Here is a 17,721-nt window from a genome sequence, read left to right on the forward strand (position 1 = left end):
GCGTGGGGACACTGATACACACAACACTGGAATCTGAAGAAGCACAGTAATTACCACACTCCAGCAGACTTGATTGAGTCTGCTCCAAGATGCTGTAATTACAGCATGTTACAGCAGCCTCTGTGCATGTGTATAGGTGCCCTTGGATACAACAGTAGATAGGTGCTTGTCTTTCCTGAAAGGATAAACTTCAGTTTCTACTTTAAGGCTCATACATGCCACTGTAGCTAAAAGGAGTCCACTCATGATCCAGAAGAACCCCCTTAATGGCTTGAGGTGTTAGACGAAACCTCAAAAAGGGAGAGCAGCAAGCTATCCTCCACCCCCTGTTCTCACTGTCATCAAGAGAGTGTGTCACAATTCCTGTAGTGCTGGCTTGCTAGATGACAGGTGGCCTGGTAGCTTTTGGGAGCTGCATTCTCACAGGGGCTGCAAGCATCCCTCACAGATAAGGAGAACATGAGTTTCAATCTACCTGGGTGATTTCAGTTTCAGGCAGTATCTTACCACATCCCCCTTCCTTCAATCCCTGCATGGCACAGCATGCAGGGCAGCAGAGTGCAGGCAGTGACTAATGTCTCTGTCAGAAAGAAGTGATGCCTCATCTGCCAACCACTGACATGGTCAGACCCGCCTCACAGCAAGTGACACCGGTGCTCCGTGGAGAAGAGGGAAGAAGATCACTGCAAGAGCCACTGACATTAAATTAGTGCAACTTCCCTGTGCAGATGAGATCAGAAACAGTCTAGTTCAGGGGTGGGCAGTTATCTGGACCAGAGGGCCTCTTAGGGCGTTCTGGTAAGCGGTCACAGGCCAGGTCAGCACCCCCCACCCACAACAGCTCAACAAAACTCCCTAAGTGGTTTTGTTAGCCAGGGTGGGTGGGGAGCAACATCCAGGGGCGGGATGGACTAGGACCAGGGCTGGGATCAGGAGCATGGGGCCAGGGTCTGGGACAAAGCCCTGATCCACTCCCGGCATGCTCCTGCCTGTGTCCCTTGCAGGGATGTGCAGGAATGGATCATGGCTCTGCTCTGGGCCCTGGCCCTGCACGGTCACTGCCCTGTGATCCCAATCTTGGCCCTGGCCCTGCCCGCCTGTCCTTCTCCTGGATGCCACTCCCTGCCTGCCCATGGACCCATCCCATCTGCCAACTGAGTGCACCTTGCCCACATGGGTCTCAGGCCAGTCTCCTAGGAGACTCCACCCACCCGTTCTGTCTGGCACCCCTAGCAGTGGGAGTGGGGTGGATGGGCCAGGGTGCCTGCGGTGTGGCTAGGTCCAGTGGCAGACCGGCAGTGGCAGCTGGAAGGACCCAAAGCTATGGGGGCTGCTGGGAACTGAGTCTGGCCTCTGTGCTACCCCACCCCACTGCATGCCTGAGGGAAGTGGGATCAGCTGTATGTGCCACAGCCCATATGCTGCCCCCTACGTCTAGGCCGGGTGGGACCAAGGGACTTGCTGCAGGCCAGATAAAATCCCTTGGAGGGCCAGATCCAGCCAGCAGGCTGTATTTTGTCCACCCCGGTTTAGTCTGTGGTAACCGGTGACTCCAACAGGCCAGCTCCCAAGGCTGATCCTCCTCTTGGCCAACATCTTCTCAACTGGTGAATTCAGCACACAGCCAGTGGGCGACTTGATGGGGGTGCCATAGCCAAAGACGCGTCCCTCAGCCACACAAAGCCCTCTTTGCCACTAGCACAGGCCCATTACTCATGCTTCCAGCTACAAGCTTATCTCCGAGCTACTGTGTCCAGGTCAAGGACAAAGAGGCCCCGTCCCTTTCCCAAACATGTTCCATTGCTTCTCAATGTTCAATGACGCAACTGCTGGCATTGTCCTACTGGCATGGGGGTTTTTATTGTGCTGTGACAAATGACCTAACAACAAAGCAGATGGAGATTTTGAGCAGAGCAGCACAGCTCCGATGCTTCAGAAGGGCATCTGCGCTTGGGACAGAGCTGGCTACAGTCGGCTCCTGGGTACACAGAGTACTAGTGTGCTCTGCACCACAATCCTGCTTCAAGAGGGCAGCCTGAAGACCCTCTGGAGATGTATCTACATGGCAAAAGCAGTGCCAGGCAAAGACTCCTAAGTTTGCTCGGGTGCTGGAAGCCGTCTAGCCCCTTGGTGCTCCACGTGGGCGAAGATTCTGCTTCTCAATGTGGCATTTAGGCTTGGGTTAAGGGTAGTCTGCACTAAGCTAGCCAGTGCAGCAACTGCATTACCCCAGCTAGCTCTGCCTGCATGGCTTCTCTTTACAAGGTACCATGTCAGCATGCCTTCATTCAAACCCCTGAAATACCCAGGAGCTTTCAAGGCAATCCAGAAGATTCTCGGGACAGGGACTCATCTAGGTAGCCTACAAGTTAGCAGGAAGGACCACACACAAACACACATACATACCACTAGGTAGGCGCTTCCTCTGGACACATCTCCCTTGGTCATCTTCCACGAACTGCAGGAGGCAGGGGCCACAGGAGTGGGCGCCGGGCGGACAGAACTCCCTCCGCTGCAGGGCACAGTCCAAGCTCCGTGGGCAGGACTCTGCTGGGAAAAGGAAGAGAAAGCAGTGTCACAAGAGGTTGGTGTCCTTCAGATGCCCCTGGAGGTGGGGAAGTGCTGCTGGGTACAGGAGCCGCAAGGGGAAAACACTGCCATTTCTGGAAAAGTAACACCCCTTGGAGAATAGCACAGTACCAGAGCAGAAGGGTGACTCACTCTGCTAGTGCCATCAAGCCCCTGCCAACTCAGTCTGGCTGAAAAGGAGCTGAGTTAATGGATCTTGTGGTTAAAAACAGCAAACCACAGCTCTGTGACATCTACATTTAAGGGCAAGTGACTTAGCAGCTCTGTGACTCGGGTACCCTGTGGGTAATATGGGATCATTATAGTGAGGCGCTATGGGGATAAATTTGTTAACACATGTGGAATGCTCAACTGTGGGGTCCGAGCGCTGTTGGAGAACGCCCATACAATGGAGAGAAACACAACTGTGTAACAGGATGCACTAATGCTAACACACAAGTCCTGCCTTGGCGCTGTGTGCTAGGAGCCACTTTAACTTCTGTAGACCTAACTGGTGTGACCAATTTGCATGCCTGATTTCTCTAGCTGACCACATGACCCACCACCAGTAGAGCTCCCTGCTGCAGCAACAGCAGATGCTGAGAGCTAAGAGATTAGTCACTGAGATTAATGCATGGCTTAACGAGTGCCTGAGGCAGCTTGACCATGGCAGACACACCTACGCTATGGTTCCCTAATCCTTGTCCCTGGAGCTCTGGTGCATTCTCTCTCCAAGAGGCACAGCTCACACCAGGCACATGCAGAGTGGCCGAGGCCACAAAATTGGCTGTTAATCATACATTGCATCATGACAAACAATCCCAGCAGGAACCTCACACCTACTCTAACTGCTCCAGGCCTCACCCATTCCCGGTTAACAAGGCTTCGTGGCCTGGATCTGAACATCACAAAAACTGGGGACATCAATTGCATGGCCTACACATTTTCCCTATCGCTGGCCTGCCCCTCAGGGGACTGTCCCCTAGTAAGTCCCCCCCGCCGTAGGAAATGCATCAAAGAGCTAACTCCACATACCCAGCTGACACCCCCTTGGCCAACCTCACTGCATCTCTCTGTATCTCACTGTGACTGGACAACTCAGGGGGGAAAGAGGGGCTGTACGCAGCAGACAGGATAGAGGAAGAAAGGGCACTCACTAGTTAGGGGGCTCCTGAATATATCTGATGCATCTCATGGGACCAACAGTGAAATAAGAACTCCCCCCACCCCAGGAGGATGAGGATGAGGGGGGAAGCCTTTCCATGCTCCCTCCCCAGCTTGAATAAGCCATCCTTCTCCTGGGTAGCAGGAGCTCCCTGGCATACTCACACACCATGCTCCACAGCCCTGTACCCCAAGCACAACCTGAGGAGCACATCCACACAACTGGGAAGGGTACCAATGAGGACAAAAGCAACTCAAGTCTCCAGGGTGGTGACAATGAGGGTTACGTGCCTAGTATGCTCACTACATACGCTCCAGATGCTGCTGAAGATCAATACTGAACTGGAGGAGGGCCGTGCAAAGATGTAATTAGCCACACTCCCTGCTACGGAGCTAAGAGCAAGTTTGCAAAGCTCACATGGCAACAGAGCACAGCGGTGGCTTAAAAGCCAGGGCAGAATACACAATCACCCAGACACTAAGAAGGGGCAGGCACGGCTTTTATCAACCACCACAATCCTACAAGGCTGCCAGATGTCAGCACTAAACTGAACTCTGCCCCACGAGGTTCCCTGCCACTGCTGGAAGACCCAGAGCGCTCAGTGCTTCAAAAAGCCTGCACCTAACAGCTCACGGCTGGGTCTCCTCCTCAAGATCCTAATGACAGTAAAGAGTCACAGCTTTCCTCGGAGCCTTTGCAGCTGAAAGCTGGGGCATGTTTATACACATCATTTTGATCATGAGCATAAAGAACAACCAACCCCCTGTCCTCCCCTTCCTCCCGCCAAGAGTAAGGCTGGCATCTTTGTGGCACCACTAATTTTTTAGCCAGCTGCACCAAGGTCTGAGCAGAGTTTGGGTGCCAACGAGAATGGATCTCAGCCAGTAAAAATGTTCCCCCTCTGGTTCTGCGTGTTGTGAGGAGACCACGATTCATCCTGTGGGCACCTGCAATAAATCAGTCACTCGTGAGCAGGGCTGCGGCATCCCTTAGGGGGTGCAGGTTACAGAGCAGCCAGTCCATGAGGCAGGGAGATGCTGCTGGAGCACTCTCTTCTCTCCTACTGCTCATCCACCTCCCTCCTCAACTATAAGCCAGCCACCCCTCCTCCCATTTTTTGGGGACTTCTGAGCTAAGGACCAGAGGGACTTCTCAGTTTTGTTGCTTGGCTTCTGTGCCCTACCCCCCAGCCTTAGATCTGTGCTCACCAGCTGGGCAACATGTCAGCAGCACAAAGGCAAACACAAGAAATTGTAAAATAGATGCTGCTGGCATAGCACCTTTCCTGTCAGAGCTCTGCTTTCATTTCCTATCAGGGTGCTGGGGCAGGGTGGGGAGTTAGGGGACAGAGAACTGCTCCTTGCCCCCTTTGTCCAACACAACAAAACCCCTTCAGACAGCCCAGAAGCAGAAGCCCCTGAGGACTGTACTTAATTCATTTTGGGCGCGACTCCCTGCCCTTCTGCCCTGTGCCCTTCCCTGTGACACTGCTGGAGCTGGTTCAGACCACAGACCCCTGCAGGCCTTGGTCTCCTACAGCCTGCTGCAGAAGCCAGTGGCAATGGAGGTGCTCACGAAGTGCCCAATAGCCAGCACTCCCAGCCCAGCCTCTGTGGGGTAGACACATCCACTGGAAACCAGGCTGACCCAGCTATTTACTGCAAGTCTTGACACTCCTACCCCAGCTTTGGGGGACTTCTGAGCTAAGAACCAGAACACTTCTCACTTATCTTGTGCTAGAAGCCCAGGCACACACCAGGACCCCAGCATGCCAGGCGCTGCGTGAACAAAACAGACGGATCCTGTCCCAAGAAGCTGGTAGCCCTTCCTTCCATTCCCAGCTGCCTCCTTGGAGACATGTCTACACCCACCCCCTTTTCATTCCTTCCCAATAGAGAAAGAAAAAAAAAGGCAACAGGCATTCAGGGATGCAAACTGCAACTCCAGGGAGGCTCCTCTTCCTGGGCAGTAGGGGCTGAAGCCTCTGCAAAGAAAACCCCGCTGTCTCCTCTGGACAGCCAGGGAAGTGGGAGAGAAGCAGCCCTTGCCCCTTGCCTGCAGGAGAAAGAGCGATGAGTCACCACGAGAGACTGTTCATGACAAACCTGAACAGGTTCCCGCACTTGATAAATAAGCCCAGTGAGCTGCATCCCCACCCACGCTGCAGTGTCCAGACACCGAGCGCAGCTGTGCTGCTAGGTACAGAGCTCTGCTTGGCACGAATTAGGGGGCTTGGAGCACAGTGCCTCTCACCACACTAGCAGCAGTCCCCAGGCAAAGGCTAGGATGTGGGATAATGAGGGAGGAGATGCGTTTGACCACCTTCTACCCATGCACCTTTGTTTAAAGAACAGCCTCCACTGGTGGGGGAGCAAGAAGTCCAGACTGAGACGTTCCACTGGTCACCCCAAATCTGTGTCCACCCCGTCTGTCTGCCCCTTACTGCAGACTCTGGGCATCTTCTTGTTTGAGGCCCCACCTCTGTGAAGGAGGGCTATTAACCCATGGCACGAGTTTTGCCTGTCAGCAGCTAGGGGTGCAGGGCCCCAGATCCCTCCTGCACCGATCTCGACAGCTGACAGGCGTCATGACCTCAGCAGGGCCACCATCCCTGCAGCTGTCACCCTGCTGCGCCTTAACCCATGGCATGAGTTTTGCCTGTCCACAGCTTTAGGGGCAGTTCCCCCCAAACCCCTGCACTGATCTCCTTGAAACTTGGCAGGCTTTGTGGCCTCCGTAAGAGCTACCAGCCCTGCAGTTTTGACCCCCACCCCCCGGTGTTGTAACACAGATGTGACAGGAGTTTTGCTTTCAAGAATTTGGGATGCAGTTCCCTCCAAACCCATGCACCGATCTTGAAACTTGGCAGGATTCATGCTCTCTGCGGAGTCTACCATCCCTGAAAAATTAATCCAAATCGGACAAAAAACAACAAAAGGTATAGATATTTTATTGTTTTCCCATTGTACACTATGGCCGGATCTCCAAAGCTGAACAAGGCAGCGCTTCGACCTGGATGTGCTGCTTTGGACCCTGAAGCGCCCAAAGTTTCTCCGGATCCAAAGCTCTGTCCCAAAGCCTCACACAGCCCTAGTGCGCAGGACCCAAACTTAATGTAGTCCAGCTCCAGGACTAGGGCAGCTCACAGCAAGTCTTTGGCTCCTGAATAGCACTTAAGACCTCAGCTTTATGGGAAGAGGTCCCTATGAATGTTCACCGTGGAGTCAAGTAAGCCCATGATGGCCCATCAGGGAGCTGTCCTCGGTGGCAGCAGGCCACTATCAGGCAGCCCAGAAGTGACCAGCTGGAAGCACGACAGGAGGGTGGAACCGCTCTGAGCTCCAAACTGCCACGTCAGCCCCCCTCCCTCAAACTTGCAGGAGTCCAAGTAATGTTGTGTGCACTGTTGTCAGTCACAAACATCCAGGTGGATTATTACTTATCACAGTCCCTCCCACCAGCACAGCTGCTTACTGAGGCAAACAGCTCCCGTACTTGCCAAAGCTCAGTGCAGCACCGAAGCAAACAAAGCTGTACCCACATACATGCACTATAGTCTTTGCCAATCTGTCCTAGGGAAAAAATTCCTTCCTGACCCTAAATTTGACAAACCAGTCAGCCCTGAGCAGAACAGGTCCCTATCGGTCAGATCGGAGGGTTTTGTTTTTATAAATATGGGGAGGAGCATCTGTGCATCCCATTCACAGCCTTAGGCATGACCAACATCTTTCTCTAGGGAACCAGAGAAAGAATTCCCCACCAAACCAAAGACAGCAGCATTCATAAGAGGCTGGGGGGAGGGGGGACTTCCTTCAAAGCCGCACAGGCAATCAGCAAAAGCCCTGGAGCATGAGACTACCGTGTCCTTAACACACTGCAAGCTACTTGTATCCTCCAACACAGAGATAATAAAATAGCAGATTCCACACATCGCACCTGCTGATCACTGAACCAAGACCTCCCAGTTCCTGTCAAACTCTCTCAGCCATAAAACATACAGTTCAGGCTCAGAGCCATTCAGGTCCTTTGCCCTCACTGGTTGGCTCACCAGACTATTCCAAAACGTCACTCCCAATTTCCAGTCTATCTTTGTTCATAGCCAGTTTGCAGCTATTTGGTCCTGGGCTGGCATTTTTCAGCTTACATTCCTCCCCCTCTAATACTCACCCCACAAATATGTTTGTAAAACGCGATCAAATCCCTTCTCAATCTGTTAAGCTACACAAGTCAAGCTCCCTTAATCTTCTTTCATACCAAAAGGTCCCACCCGTAGCCACCTTAGTGGCCCCTCTTTGAACCTGTTCCAGCAGATCTTTGTTGAGTTGTGCACAGATCCTAAACGGATGGTGGTTAAAATGTTATTCCCAGATGACCTGCCCTTTGCTGAGCACACTGCATTTTTCCTGGGAGGGGAATAAAGGAGGAAGGGGGTGGTTTATCTGTGTACCGATCAGTTATGACCCTGCTTAGCTGGCAAAAATTACCCTCACCTGTGAGCTTATCAGGTTGTATGTAGGGCATTAAGAGGTTACTCTTTCAGCTGGAAAAGGATTGTTTTAGGATTTAAAAATATCAACTGGTGTTTGGTGTATACTCTCCCTGCAGATAAGACTGAAGATAGCAATATATGCATCACAAGACGACTTCCAGGGGCTCCCATGTCTGCTCCTCAGGGATGTATGGTCTTTGCGAAATTCTGGTCTGGTCCAGATCTGTCATAGGAAGCCAGCCACCCTCTGTGAGCATCTGTCATTTAGGACAGTATGTCAGCTCTTGCCAAGTTCAGAACAAGAGCCATACCGTCACTTCAGGGCTGTGCTCTGGCTCATGCGGGGAAATAGCTCATGTCAAACAGGGCCCTATGTGGAAAGGCAATTCCAGCTCAAACATCCCAGAGGTGAAACTCACGGCTGCTGGGGCAGAGGGCTGTCCCTTAACTCCATGTCGCCAGAAGTCAGGAAGAGACCCACCTTGCCTGCTTCTGGGTAGTCTCACGAACACCAGGGCCAGCAACAAAGCAGCAACCTAGTTATTTCCGAGGGTGCCTATACATGAGCTGGGAGGCTGCTCCCACATGCTGTAATTAAAACCTGCCGGAGCAGACTCCAGCCAGCCTCCGTCTCATGTACCAGTGTCCCTGCACTTCAAAACGGAGGCTGAGGTGCTTTAACTAAAGCTCATTTGATGCTCCAGGTGTTTTAATTAGGGCAGCTCTTCAAACCCCTCTAATTAAAGTGCCCCCCACCCTACCCCCAACACCATGAGGAGAGAATCCTGAAAACAAACTTGCTCACAACTTGAAGTATAACCAGAGTTTTCACTTTAGCTGGGACATGGTTGAAGGGACAGTGACAGTGAAAGGTGCACATCAGGAATGCATGTGGCCAGCAGCTATTTTGCCAGCAAGCATGGTGCACAGCTTTACCTCCAACCCTGCCCAGGCTCCTGTGCCAACCCTTTTCTGATTAGCCCCAGAAGAGCAGCAGATCCTACTATGAATATCTATTTCAGTTTGAGCTTTCACTTGAGACTAATGTTCCCTACATTATAGTGGAGCCAGACGGTTCTGTGCTCCTCCCTCCACACCTTCCCCAGGACAGAGACAAGAAACCCCTGATGCTTCATCTCTATCATTGATCATCATCCATTCCCAGCGCATACCTTGTTTCTGTGTAAGGTCCTATCTGGAGCAAGGAAGTGCTTGTATCTTCCAGATTATTGCCATTCTCAAGACAGCAGGAAGGGTGTGCCAATGAGCAAAGAAACCTGCCATCATTTCAAGTTATGATAACCCGGAGCTGCATTTCTTGGAACTGTTTGCTTTGCAGGTGGTGGTTTTCTCAACGCCTTCCAATTAGGCCCCATTAGAAACAGTAGCCAGGCTCTGCCAAAGCCCAGCACTGAGCGTGCAGAATTAATCTGATGTGATTTACTCATAATGTTATTCCGCACGCAATGGTTGGAAAAAAAGGCTGGGAGCGCTTAATGCAAAGAGTTTAAGAGCATTAAAAGGGGTGAAAACAAAGTCACTGCTGCTTCCAGAGCCTGATAATTTGCTTATTAAAAGAAATAAAAGCAACAGCAGGCTTAAACACGCAGGGCAGAAAGCAATGGGAAGCAATAGTGTTTTCAATGTTTGGTCTGCACGCAGATGAAACACCAGCATGGAGACCAGGGCTGCTCTTTCTGAACAAGGTTCCCATGCAGTTGCATGAAACAGGGAGAGCGATTCAGAGAAAGCTGTGCCTGCAGGAAAAGCCACAGCCCAGAAGACTCAGCAACAAGACAGAAGGAGAAGCAGAGACAGTTTATCCTTGACTTGATAATGGCAGCGGCCAACTGCTAAGATAACAGACCACATGCCCAGGCTGAGCACTGCTATGGGGGACAGGCAGAGCCGGAGTCTACTTGTAAGTCAAGCTAGTTTTCTCTTCCCATACCCCCTAAAAAAAAAAAGTGTCTTCTTGCAGGGAGACAGTATAAAACTGTGTCCAAAATGAAAAACTGAAGAGAAAAAACAGAGAACATAAAGGCATTGGGTTTCGTATCAATAGAGGACAGAGTAGCAGAAAACTGGAATGTCCTTTATGACAGCCACCCTAATCTAGGTCTGTAGCCAGTGGGTGGTCTCCACAGCAAGGGAGACTAGGTGCTTTTGTCGACTCCCAGACACCAGTATGCCACTCACGTGGTGGAAGTGAACCCATTTACAGCAGTAAGAAAGCCGGCCAAGTTGATGCAAGGTTGGGGCAACCCTAGACGAACCAGGAAACAGCCCCTGTGAGCCGGCCTGGTGCTCTGTGGTCCAGCTGGGAAACCCAACCAGTAGAAAGAGTGTGGTAGTTTAGCTACATTGTGCTCTCTGGCTTTCCTGAGCGGCAACATTTCTCAAGTGAAGGTCTCCGTTCTTATCCAGTCTCCCAGGACAGTGCGGTGGTAGTTTATAAGCATTTTGTAGGTAGCTGAAGTATAAAAGTCCTCAAATCAGCAACGCCTCTGGTGCCAGCTCCTCCTGAAGACTTCCTGTACGCGAGTAGGTTTTGTTCCCGTATTTCAGCAGAGGCCGGCTCAGCAGTTCTCTCTCATGCTTTGTGTTTGGCTAGAGGGCTCTGAGGATGGATCCATCGTATTCCAAGGAAAACCAGTAACAAAGAAAACACAGGGCAGTTACCCATCTTATTACCTTGGCTGCAAAAATGCCTGCTTCTAATCTCGCTCCACAGAAAGGATTATACCTTGAGAGAGTTTGTCCCTACAGACATATACCACAATATCCCCAGGCCAGCTGCCACAACAGCTTACATGGATAAATGAGAACAGGAAAGTTGTGCCTTTCTTTTAATGCTACATAAGAGGAGCGCTCAAGTGGCCAGGCCTGGATATTAGCCATCTGCAGACCTGCCACCCCAAAGCAATGCAGAAAGTGCTGCCATAAGACCCAGGCCAGCGAGTGTACAGTTGGCGCGATTTCACGGAAGTTTGAGGTGGCAGGAGCCAGCAATAAACCTGTCAAAAGCTCGGCTCCAAAAGCTACCTTCTGATCTGGGGCTTGGCACACAGCAGGAGCTAGATTTTCAGTAAGTGCTACTTCTGGTCAAAAAGCCGCTCAAAATGATGGCAATTTACATTAATTTGTCCACTTCTCACACTCTCCTGAGAGTAGCTTCAACCCCCTCTCTGCTGGCAGCGAAGGAGGCTGCTGAAAACTGCTGTGGGGCTTGGAGCTGGTAGGGGGGAAGGAATCATTTGCGCTTAGGAAAGCAAACAAGACCAACTTGGCATGGAAACACAAGAGATGCGCTGGATTTGTGCTCCGAGACGTGGGAGGCGTTAGGCGCATGAAAAAGCTTTTTTGCCCATTTAGAAGTGATTCATGTGACTCATCTCAGAGAGGCGAGGGCGCCCGAGTCAGGGCTGCCAGAAATAAATAGCACAAGAGCTTTAGTTTGCAATGAAATGCAACATGAGGCTCAACACCGGAAGCCGCGTTCTGTGCCCTGCATCCCTCTTCCCATTCAGACTCCAAAGCACGCTTGCACACGTCACCGGAGAGCCATCTCTGTTAAATGACTTGCCCAAGGCATACAGTAAAGCAGTGGCAGAGCCAAACTGCCTGCGTTTCATCCCTCTCTACACACACAGGAGAAATCCTTCCCTAGTTCGCTGGAAGAGAGACATCCTGCTATAGCCACTTACACAGGGCACTAACAGTCCTACCAGTTTCCTGCCTCCCAACAATAGCCATCCCTAGCTTTTCTATGGCTCTTCTCTCACTAGAGCTCAGAGTGCTTCATAGAATAGGAGGACAGCGGCAGCTTTTTCCTATGTCTGTAAAGCACAGATTTTGAAGCAGGGGCAGGGGAACCGAGACCAAGGTCAGAGACAGGAACAGATCCCAGGCTTTCCAAAGCCCTGTATGGTGCACTGTACACAAGGCACTGCAAGTCTCTGCCCTGAGAAGATGTAAGAGGCTTCAGAAAATGAAAATGGATTAAAGCATTTGCTGGCAGAAGGCTTAAGGAAGACAAACTAAATGAGATGTCACTGCCAGCTTGAATTCTTTTTAAAGGATCCTTGCAATTTTCCTCATAGGCCTCCCATGTATTTAGAAGGGTAGGGAATAAGTAGAGAGATTTCCACCTGTATATCCTGCACCCAGGGCGAAGGGAGAAGCAAAGCTACTGCGCTTCTACTGCCTTAGGGCATGTCTACCAGGCACACGCCAGCTAGCTCAGATACCACTTGCAGCCGACTAAGATCAAGAGAGATGAACTGCCCCAGTATTTATCTGGGTTCCCAGGTAGATTTGGTAGCCTGCCCTGAGCTCAGTACTAACACAGCTGCATGGCAAGCAGACGTCCAGGTGGTTGATGAAGAGCTTGTAGAGTCTAGGGACTGTACACTTTTGGCATCCAAGTGCATTTCCACAAGAGCACAGATGCAAGCCCAAGGCAGCAGCTCATGTGCTCAGTACATATTGGACAAAGATAGAAACAAACATCAGTGCTTGAAATAGGGGGCAATAGTTCTCCTTGATGAAAGAATGAGCTGGGGTTGTACATCAGGTCAGAGGATTAACAGCGTCAATGACATTTAATGATCAGATTAAACTCCCCATGGTTTATCAATTGCTGTTTTAAGAGCTCACATGTTAGCTTCTTCTGTGCAACAATCTTTCAGTGAGTGGCAGCTAAAACCAAACAGTCGTGTTGGTTAATCTGATATTTTGGGTCAGCCATTTTGTTAAAGGTCCAAGAGCTGCGCAGCAGCTTTGTTAAACAAACTCTTATCTCTACATAAAGCTCTAGTTTCCAAATCTTGTTAGCAGGAGCTATCCAGTAACAATAATAATCATCTTGGAGAAGGACAAGGGGGAACAGTTTAGTAATTATAGGGATCCCCTGAGTACAATCAAATCAAGAGAAAGACCATTCAAAATATTAAAGAGATTGCAAAGATTCCTCCACGGTAGGCTTCTGGTCCAACTGGCTGTCACGTCTTTTGCTCGTTGTTTCTAGTTAGGTGTGCCCAGGCAAGAATGCCTCTTGTGTCCAAGAGCTGCGTGAAGATGCATACAAGAGTCTTATATAAGTGTCTGCACAGACAACACAAATGCCCTGGTGTAGGCTGAAGTGCAAGTGCATTAGCACTACCTTGGCAACTCAATTGATGAGATTATTCATATTGTTAGACCGTTTGGGAGAAAGAGACAGACAACTACATAGCAACATGGAGAAGTTAGCTCTCTCTGTAATGAGGGAGGTGGGAAGAGGGTCTAGAGGAGTCCTTCTGCACCAGAATCCCAGGAAAGCAAGTTCTGCAAAGGCACAGATGCCAGGTGCAGGTGGCCCCCTTTTCTATGCACAGCTTGGGATCAGCTCAGTAGTGGCCCTTCCAGAAGGTGAGGGGCAGGCTTTGCCCCAAGGCAGCACTTGCCCCATGTACCATTACTGCCCACAGGAATGAGACACGCTCAGAGCCTTCTCAGAGAGTACAGCTCACACTTCTGCATGCGGGTAGTATTGTTCAATGAACAGAACACTGGACATGGACACAGGAAACTTCAAGTTTATCTCTGACTCTGCCACTGACCTGCTGGTTGACATAGGGGAAGTCAAGTTGCAACTCCATGCCTCGGTTTCCCTATCCATAAAATGGGCTCATTTGTACACCATGCAGAACTCTAGAAATGAAAAGCACCTTAGAGGATAGTATGACTAAGTTACATCAAGGTGATGTTCAGCTTCACTCCTGAATCAGACCCCATTGTGCCAACTGCCGTGCACACAGAAAGGGGTCCAGGCAGCTCACAATGTAGATGTTAGATGGGGTGCAACAGCCAGACAGAGCAACGGGGGAGAAAAGCTAGAAAAAACAGGCTATAAAATGGAAAGGCTGGGGGATTTGAGTCTGATCCCCTGATGTCCCCAACGTCTGAAGTTACATGCAGTGTATACAGATTAGTTCTTTAGCATTTCTGCAAGCCTCAGAGAAAGCTCTTTCCTTATTCATGAGTTCCTTGCCAAACTACACCCTTAGCTGCTTTCCCCCTGAACAGCTCTGCATCTGCATTTCTTGCTTTCCGGGCTGCTCTTCGGTTCAGCACAGGAACCACGGCTCCATCTCCCTGACATATCACAAGGGAATCAGCTCTCAGACTCCCATGTGAAAAGCCAGCAGCTCTCGCCCTTGGGTGATTGCACATTTGTGTCCTCAGCAACAGTCACAGGCAGCATAAAATGCATTTCTCATGACCCAGAGGCTAGCCAATTGCCTGTCAAGAATGACTGGTGGGGGGGGCTGGGATGGCACGCTGCTACCTAACGCCCCATGCTGCCGCTGTTCTGCTGCATGCAGGGAGCGGGGTCGGGGAGCCAAGGCCAGCGCTGCTGACCTCGGCTCCCCCACCCTCCGTCCGGTCCTCGGCACAGCGCTGGAATCACAGCAGCGCTCCCTCACGCTCGAAGCACTCAGATTAGCTGCTTCCATCAGCCAATCAGAGCACAAATAAAGTGTGACAGACAGACAGACAGACAGACAGGCAGACGTAAGCTTTTATAATATTAGAAATATACATCTAGATCTATAGATATATATAATTGCCCAGGATGCATCTGGCTGACCAGGGGCTACGCAAGAGCATCAATACTGGCATGCATCTTGCAGTCTGTGTAGCTGGGAAAACCTGTAATTCTCCCATGGCGATGGGGAAGGCAGCAGGCCTGTCCCCGGCAGAGCTCAGGAACAGCATTTCCGATCCTTTCTGCAGCAGCCTGAAAGAGTGGCAAGGCAGGCCCATGGGGCAGCAGAGAGGCTGAGGACAGCAAGGACAGCTCTGTCCTCATCATGTGCCCAGGAGATCAGGGCAGCAGAGACCTGTGTGTCCTTGACAGGCAAGAGGGGGCATAGTAAAGAAATGTGGTAACCAAAGGCACCCTAGCCAGTACAAGCGCTAGAATCTGTATGAATTGGCACCTACACTCCAATTAAGCAGAGAGGAGTGCGAGCATGCATGTCCCCTTAAGAAAAGTCATGAGGGCATGGAGAAGGGAACAGACCCTCTGCAAGGGAGGGAACAAAGGGTCCTGCCACCCCCTCTTTGCTAGAAGCTGTTTCTCAGAGCTGCCCAGTGACTACTCCACAGCTCCCTGCCATTCATCAGCCTAGACAGACAGGTTTATTGCTAGGACAATGCCTGGGTAATGACTGAACAGGTTCCTTGACAACCAGGACAGTGACTAATACTATGCTGCAAAAGGGAAGCATCATTAAGCTGCACAAACTCTGGGAACTGGGAGGAAGACTCGGCCCACGCCGGCGCCAAGCATGCCACTCCAAAAGCAGAGAAGCGGCATCCTGAGGATGTGTTTTAGAGTCGAGAGGAGCTTCTGGTTGCTGGACACCAGCCTCTCTGGTGTGCCAAGCTGCCATGAGTGCTCCCAAGAGAAAGCTCATTCAGTGATGGGGCCTGCACTAGCAGTTAGTATTCCCACAGCCACCCACCCTGTAAGCCTGCAACTGGGGCCATCACACCTGGATTGAGTGTACCCTCCACATCAGAGCAGGGGTGAGGAGAAAGGGAAGGGAAAAAACCAGGGAACAGGTGTGCAGAGAGGAAGGACAACACCCCACCCCTTGGAAACCATCCTTCAAAGCTCACCTCCTTCTCTGCTGCTGCCTCATGGGATTCATCACTTCAGTAACAGAGATCCTGTTGCCCTAAGTCCCCCTCCCTCTAGTTTAATTCCTGACTAGTCCAAGTGTCCCTGTTCACCCCTCCACTAGATGACCTGCCCAGCAGAAAGGCTCTTTCACAACCAATGCAATTCCCCCATCAAGCATGCATCTTAAATGTTTTGCTGCTTATTTCAGCAGAGGTGACCATCAGCAGCAACTGCTGGAACCACCTCTGTGCATAGGATGCTTTGGGGAAATGCCCATTGCATTCCCGATTCAAATGGGGAGGTCAACGCTCCATCACAGGAGGAAGTGTCTGTGGAGCGCCAGTTTGGAGACCTGAGGTTTTTTCCCCCCAGTACTGCTACCAGTCTGGCAGTCGGCCTTGAGAACAGCCGCTTCCACATCTGTGCCTCTGAGCCCTAGACATGCTTCAGGACCTCACTATGCCAGAGGTTGTTTGAACAGAACAGGCCCTGCCCCAAAGATCACAAACTAAGAATGAACAGGATACAGAAGGATGGGGGAGCACAAGGCAACGAGACGTTACGAGCATTATTGGCAGAGGTATCAGTGCACCAGCAGCCGAAGCACTGTCAGTGGTAAAACAATAACCTTGGCAAAGGCTGTTGAGACCTACTGCTGCAGATGGAGTTTAGCGTCCCTGCTCTCAGCCTTTACAATCTTTTCTGTAAGCAAGGACCACCACGGTGCCCTAGGAGATGCCCACCTGCTTGATCCAGTCAGCTAAACACTGCATGACCAAAGCATAAGAACATGCCTCAATTTCAACGCTAGAGCCCTTTGAAATAGAAACCCCTGGAGCCAGGCAATGACACACTTGCCTAGGCCAGAATGCAAATGCAGCTCCTATTTATGCACACTCGTGTAATAGGCAAGTGGTACAAACAACCCCATTGACCCACTTGGTTCTCCTCTGGGACACAGCGCTTCCTACGTGTGCCGCACAGCCCGTCATCGGCGTGGAACAAACAGCAGCTGGGGCTCCTGGAATGAGTCAAGCCTGTTGACTGCCTCCCCCATGTGTGGTGCGGGGGCTGTGTTTACAAAGAGGAAAAAAATCCAGCCATAAGGCATTCAAACCCAGGGGACCAGCAAGCCACGCACACCACTTGTTTGAAGCCCAGGCAGCACGCACTAGGTTAGCACCCCACGGAGCCGAAAGGGCCAACAGTCACTTAGACCTACAAACTTCTCTTCATATATTGATGGTTATTAACCTGACCTCCATCCCCAAATCCCCCTGTTAATTTTCTCTCTCACTTTTCTAGACCCTTTAAAGAGATTCTTTCCCCTCTGCCCTCACCGGAGACCACCACAAACCCAGCAGGGAAACGCTTACATAGGCAGACATGTTCTGTATTCTTTGAAGTGCAGCAAGGCAGTAGGGAGGGAGAAAACAGCCAGCTGCAACTTAAGCTCTTGTGTTTAGAGCCAGATTTCTAACAGCCTCCAAGCCTCAGCTCCGATCAACTTGACCGCTCCTGCCCCTCCACGTTTTTCTTTACCTTCCTTCTCCATCAGACCCTCTGGACTCTTCTAGTTATCCTTGAGGCAACTGGGTACATCAACAGCTATGATACAGGTACAACACAGTAGGGCTGTGCGAGGCTTTGGACAAAGCTTCAGATCTGGAGAAGCTTTGGATGCTTTGGCGTCCAAAGCAGCATGTCCGGGTCAAAGCACTGCCTCATTCGGCTTTCTAAAGCGGTTCGGAGCTCCCGAACTGCTTCGGAAAAGCTTTGGAGCCGCCTCAGAGATCTGGCCACAGGGTATAATGGAGGGTCAAT

General features: G+C 51.0%; 1 protein-coding gene across 2 annotated transcripts in view; it reads right to left on the reverse strand.

Annotated features, from left to right (window-relative positions):
* NPDC1 (neural proliferation, differentiation and control 1) overlaps window positions 1-17,721 on the reverse strand; it is a 101,915-nt gene that overhangs the window by 35,860 nt on the left and 48,334 nt on the right. Inside the window, exon 2 of one of the 2 annotated variants that reach the window (XM_090022561.1) lies at window positions 2,407-2,547. In XM_090022561.1, coding sequence (XP_089878687.1) covers window positions 2,407-2,547 — 141 coding nt within the window. Of the gene's footprint in view, window positions 1-2,406; window positions 2,551-17,721 lie in introns of both variants that reach the window. The other variant, XM_090022560.1, reaches the window with a different exon arrangement.

The sequence above is a fragment of the Crocodylus siamensis genome, chromosome 11 (genome assembly GCF_052110815.1).
Source record: "Crocodylus siamensis isolate JL-2025a chromosome 11, ASM5211081v1, whole genome shotgun sequence".
In the NCBI taxonomy this organism is placed as follows: Eukaryota; Metazoa; Chordata; order Crocodylia; family Crocodylidae; genus Crocodylus; species Crocodylus siamensis.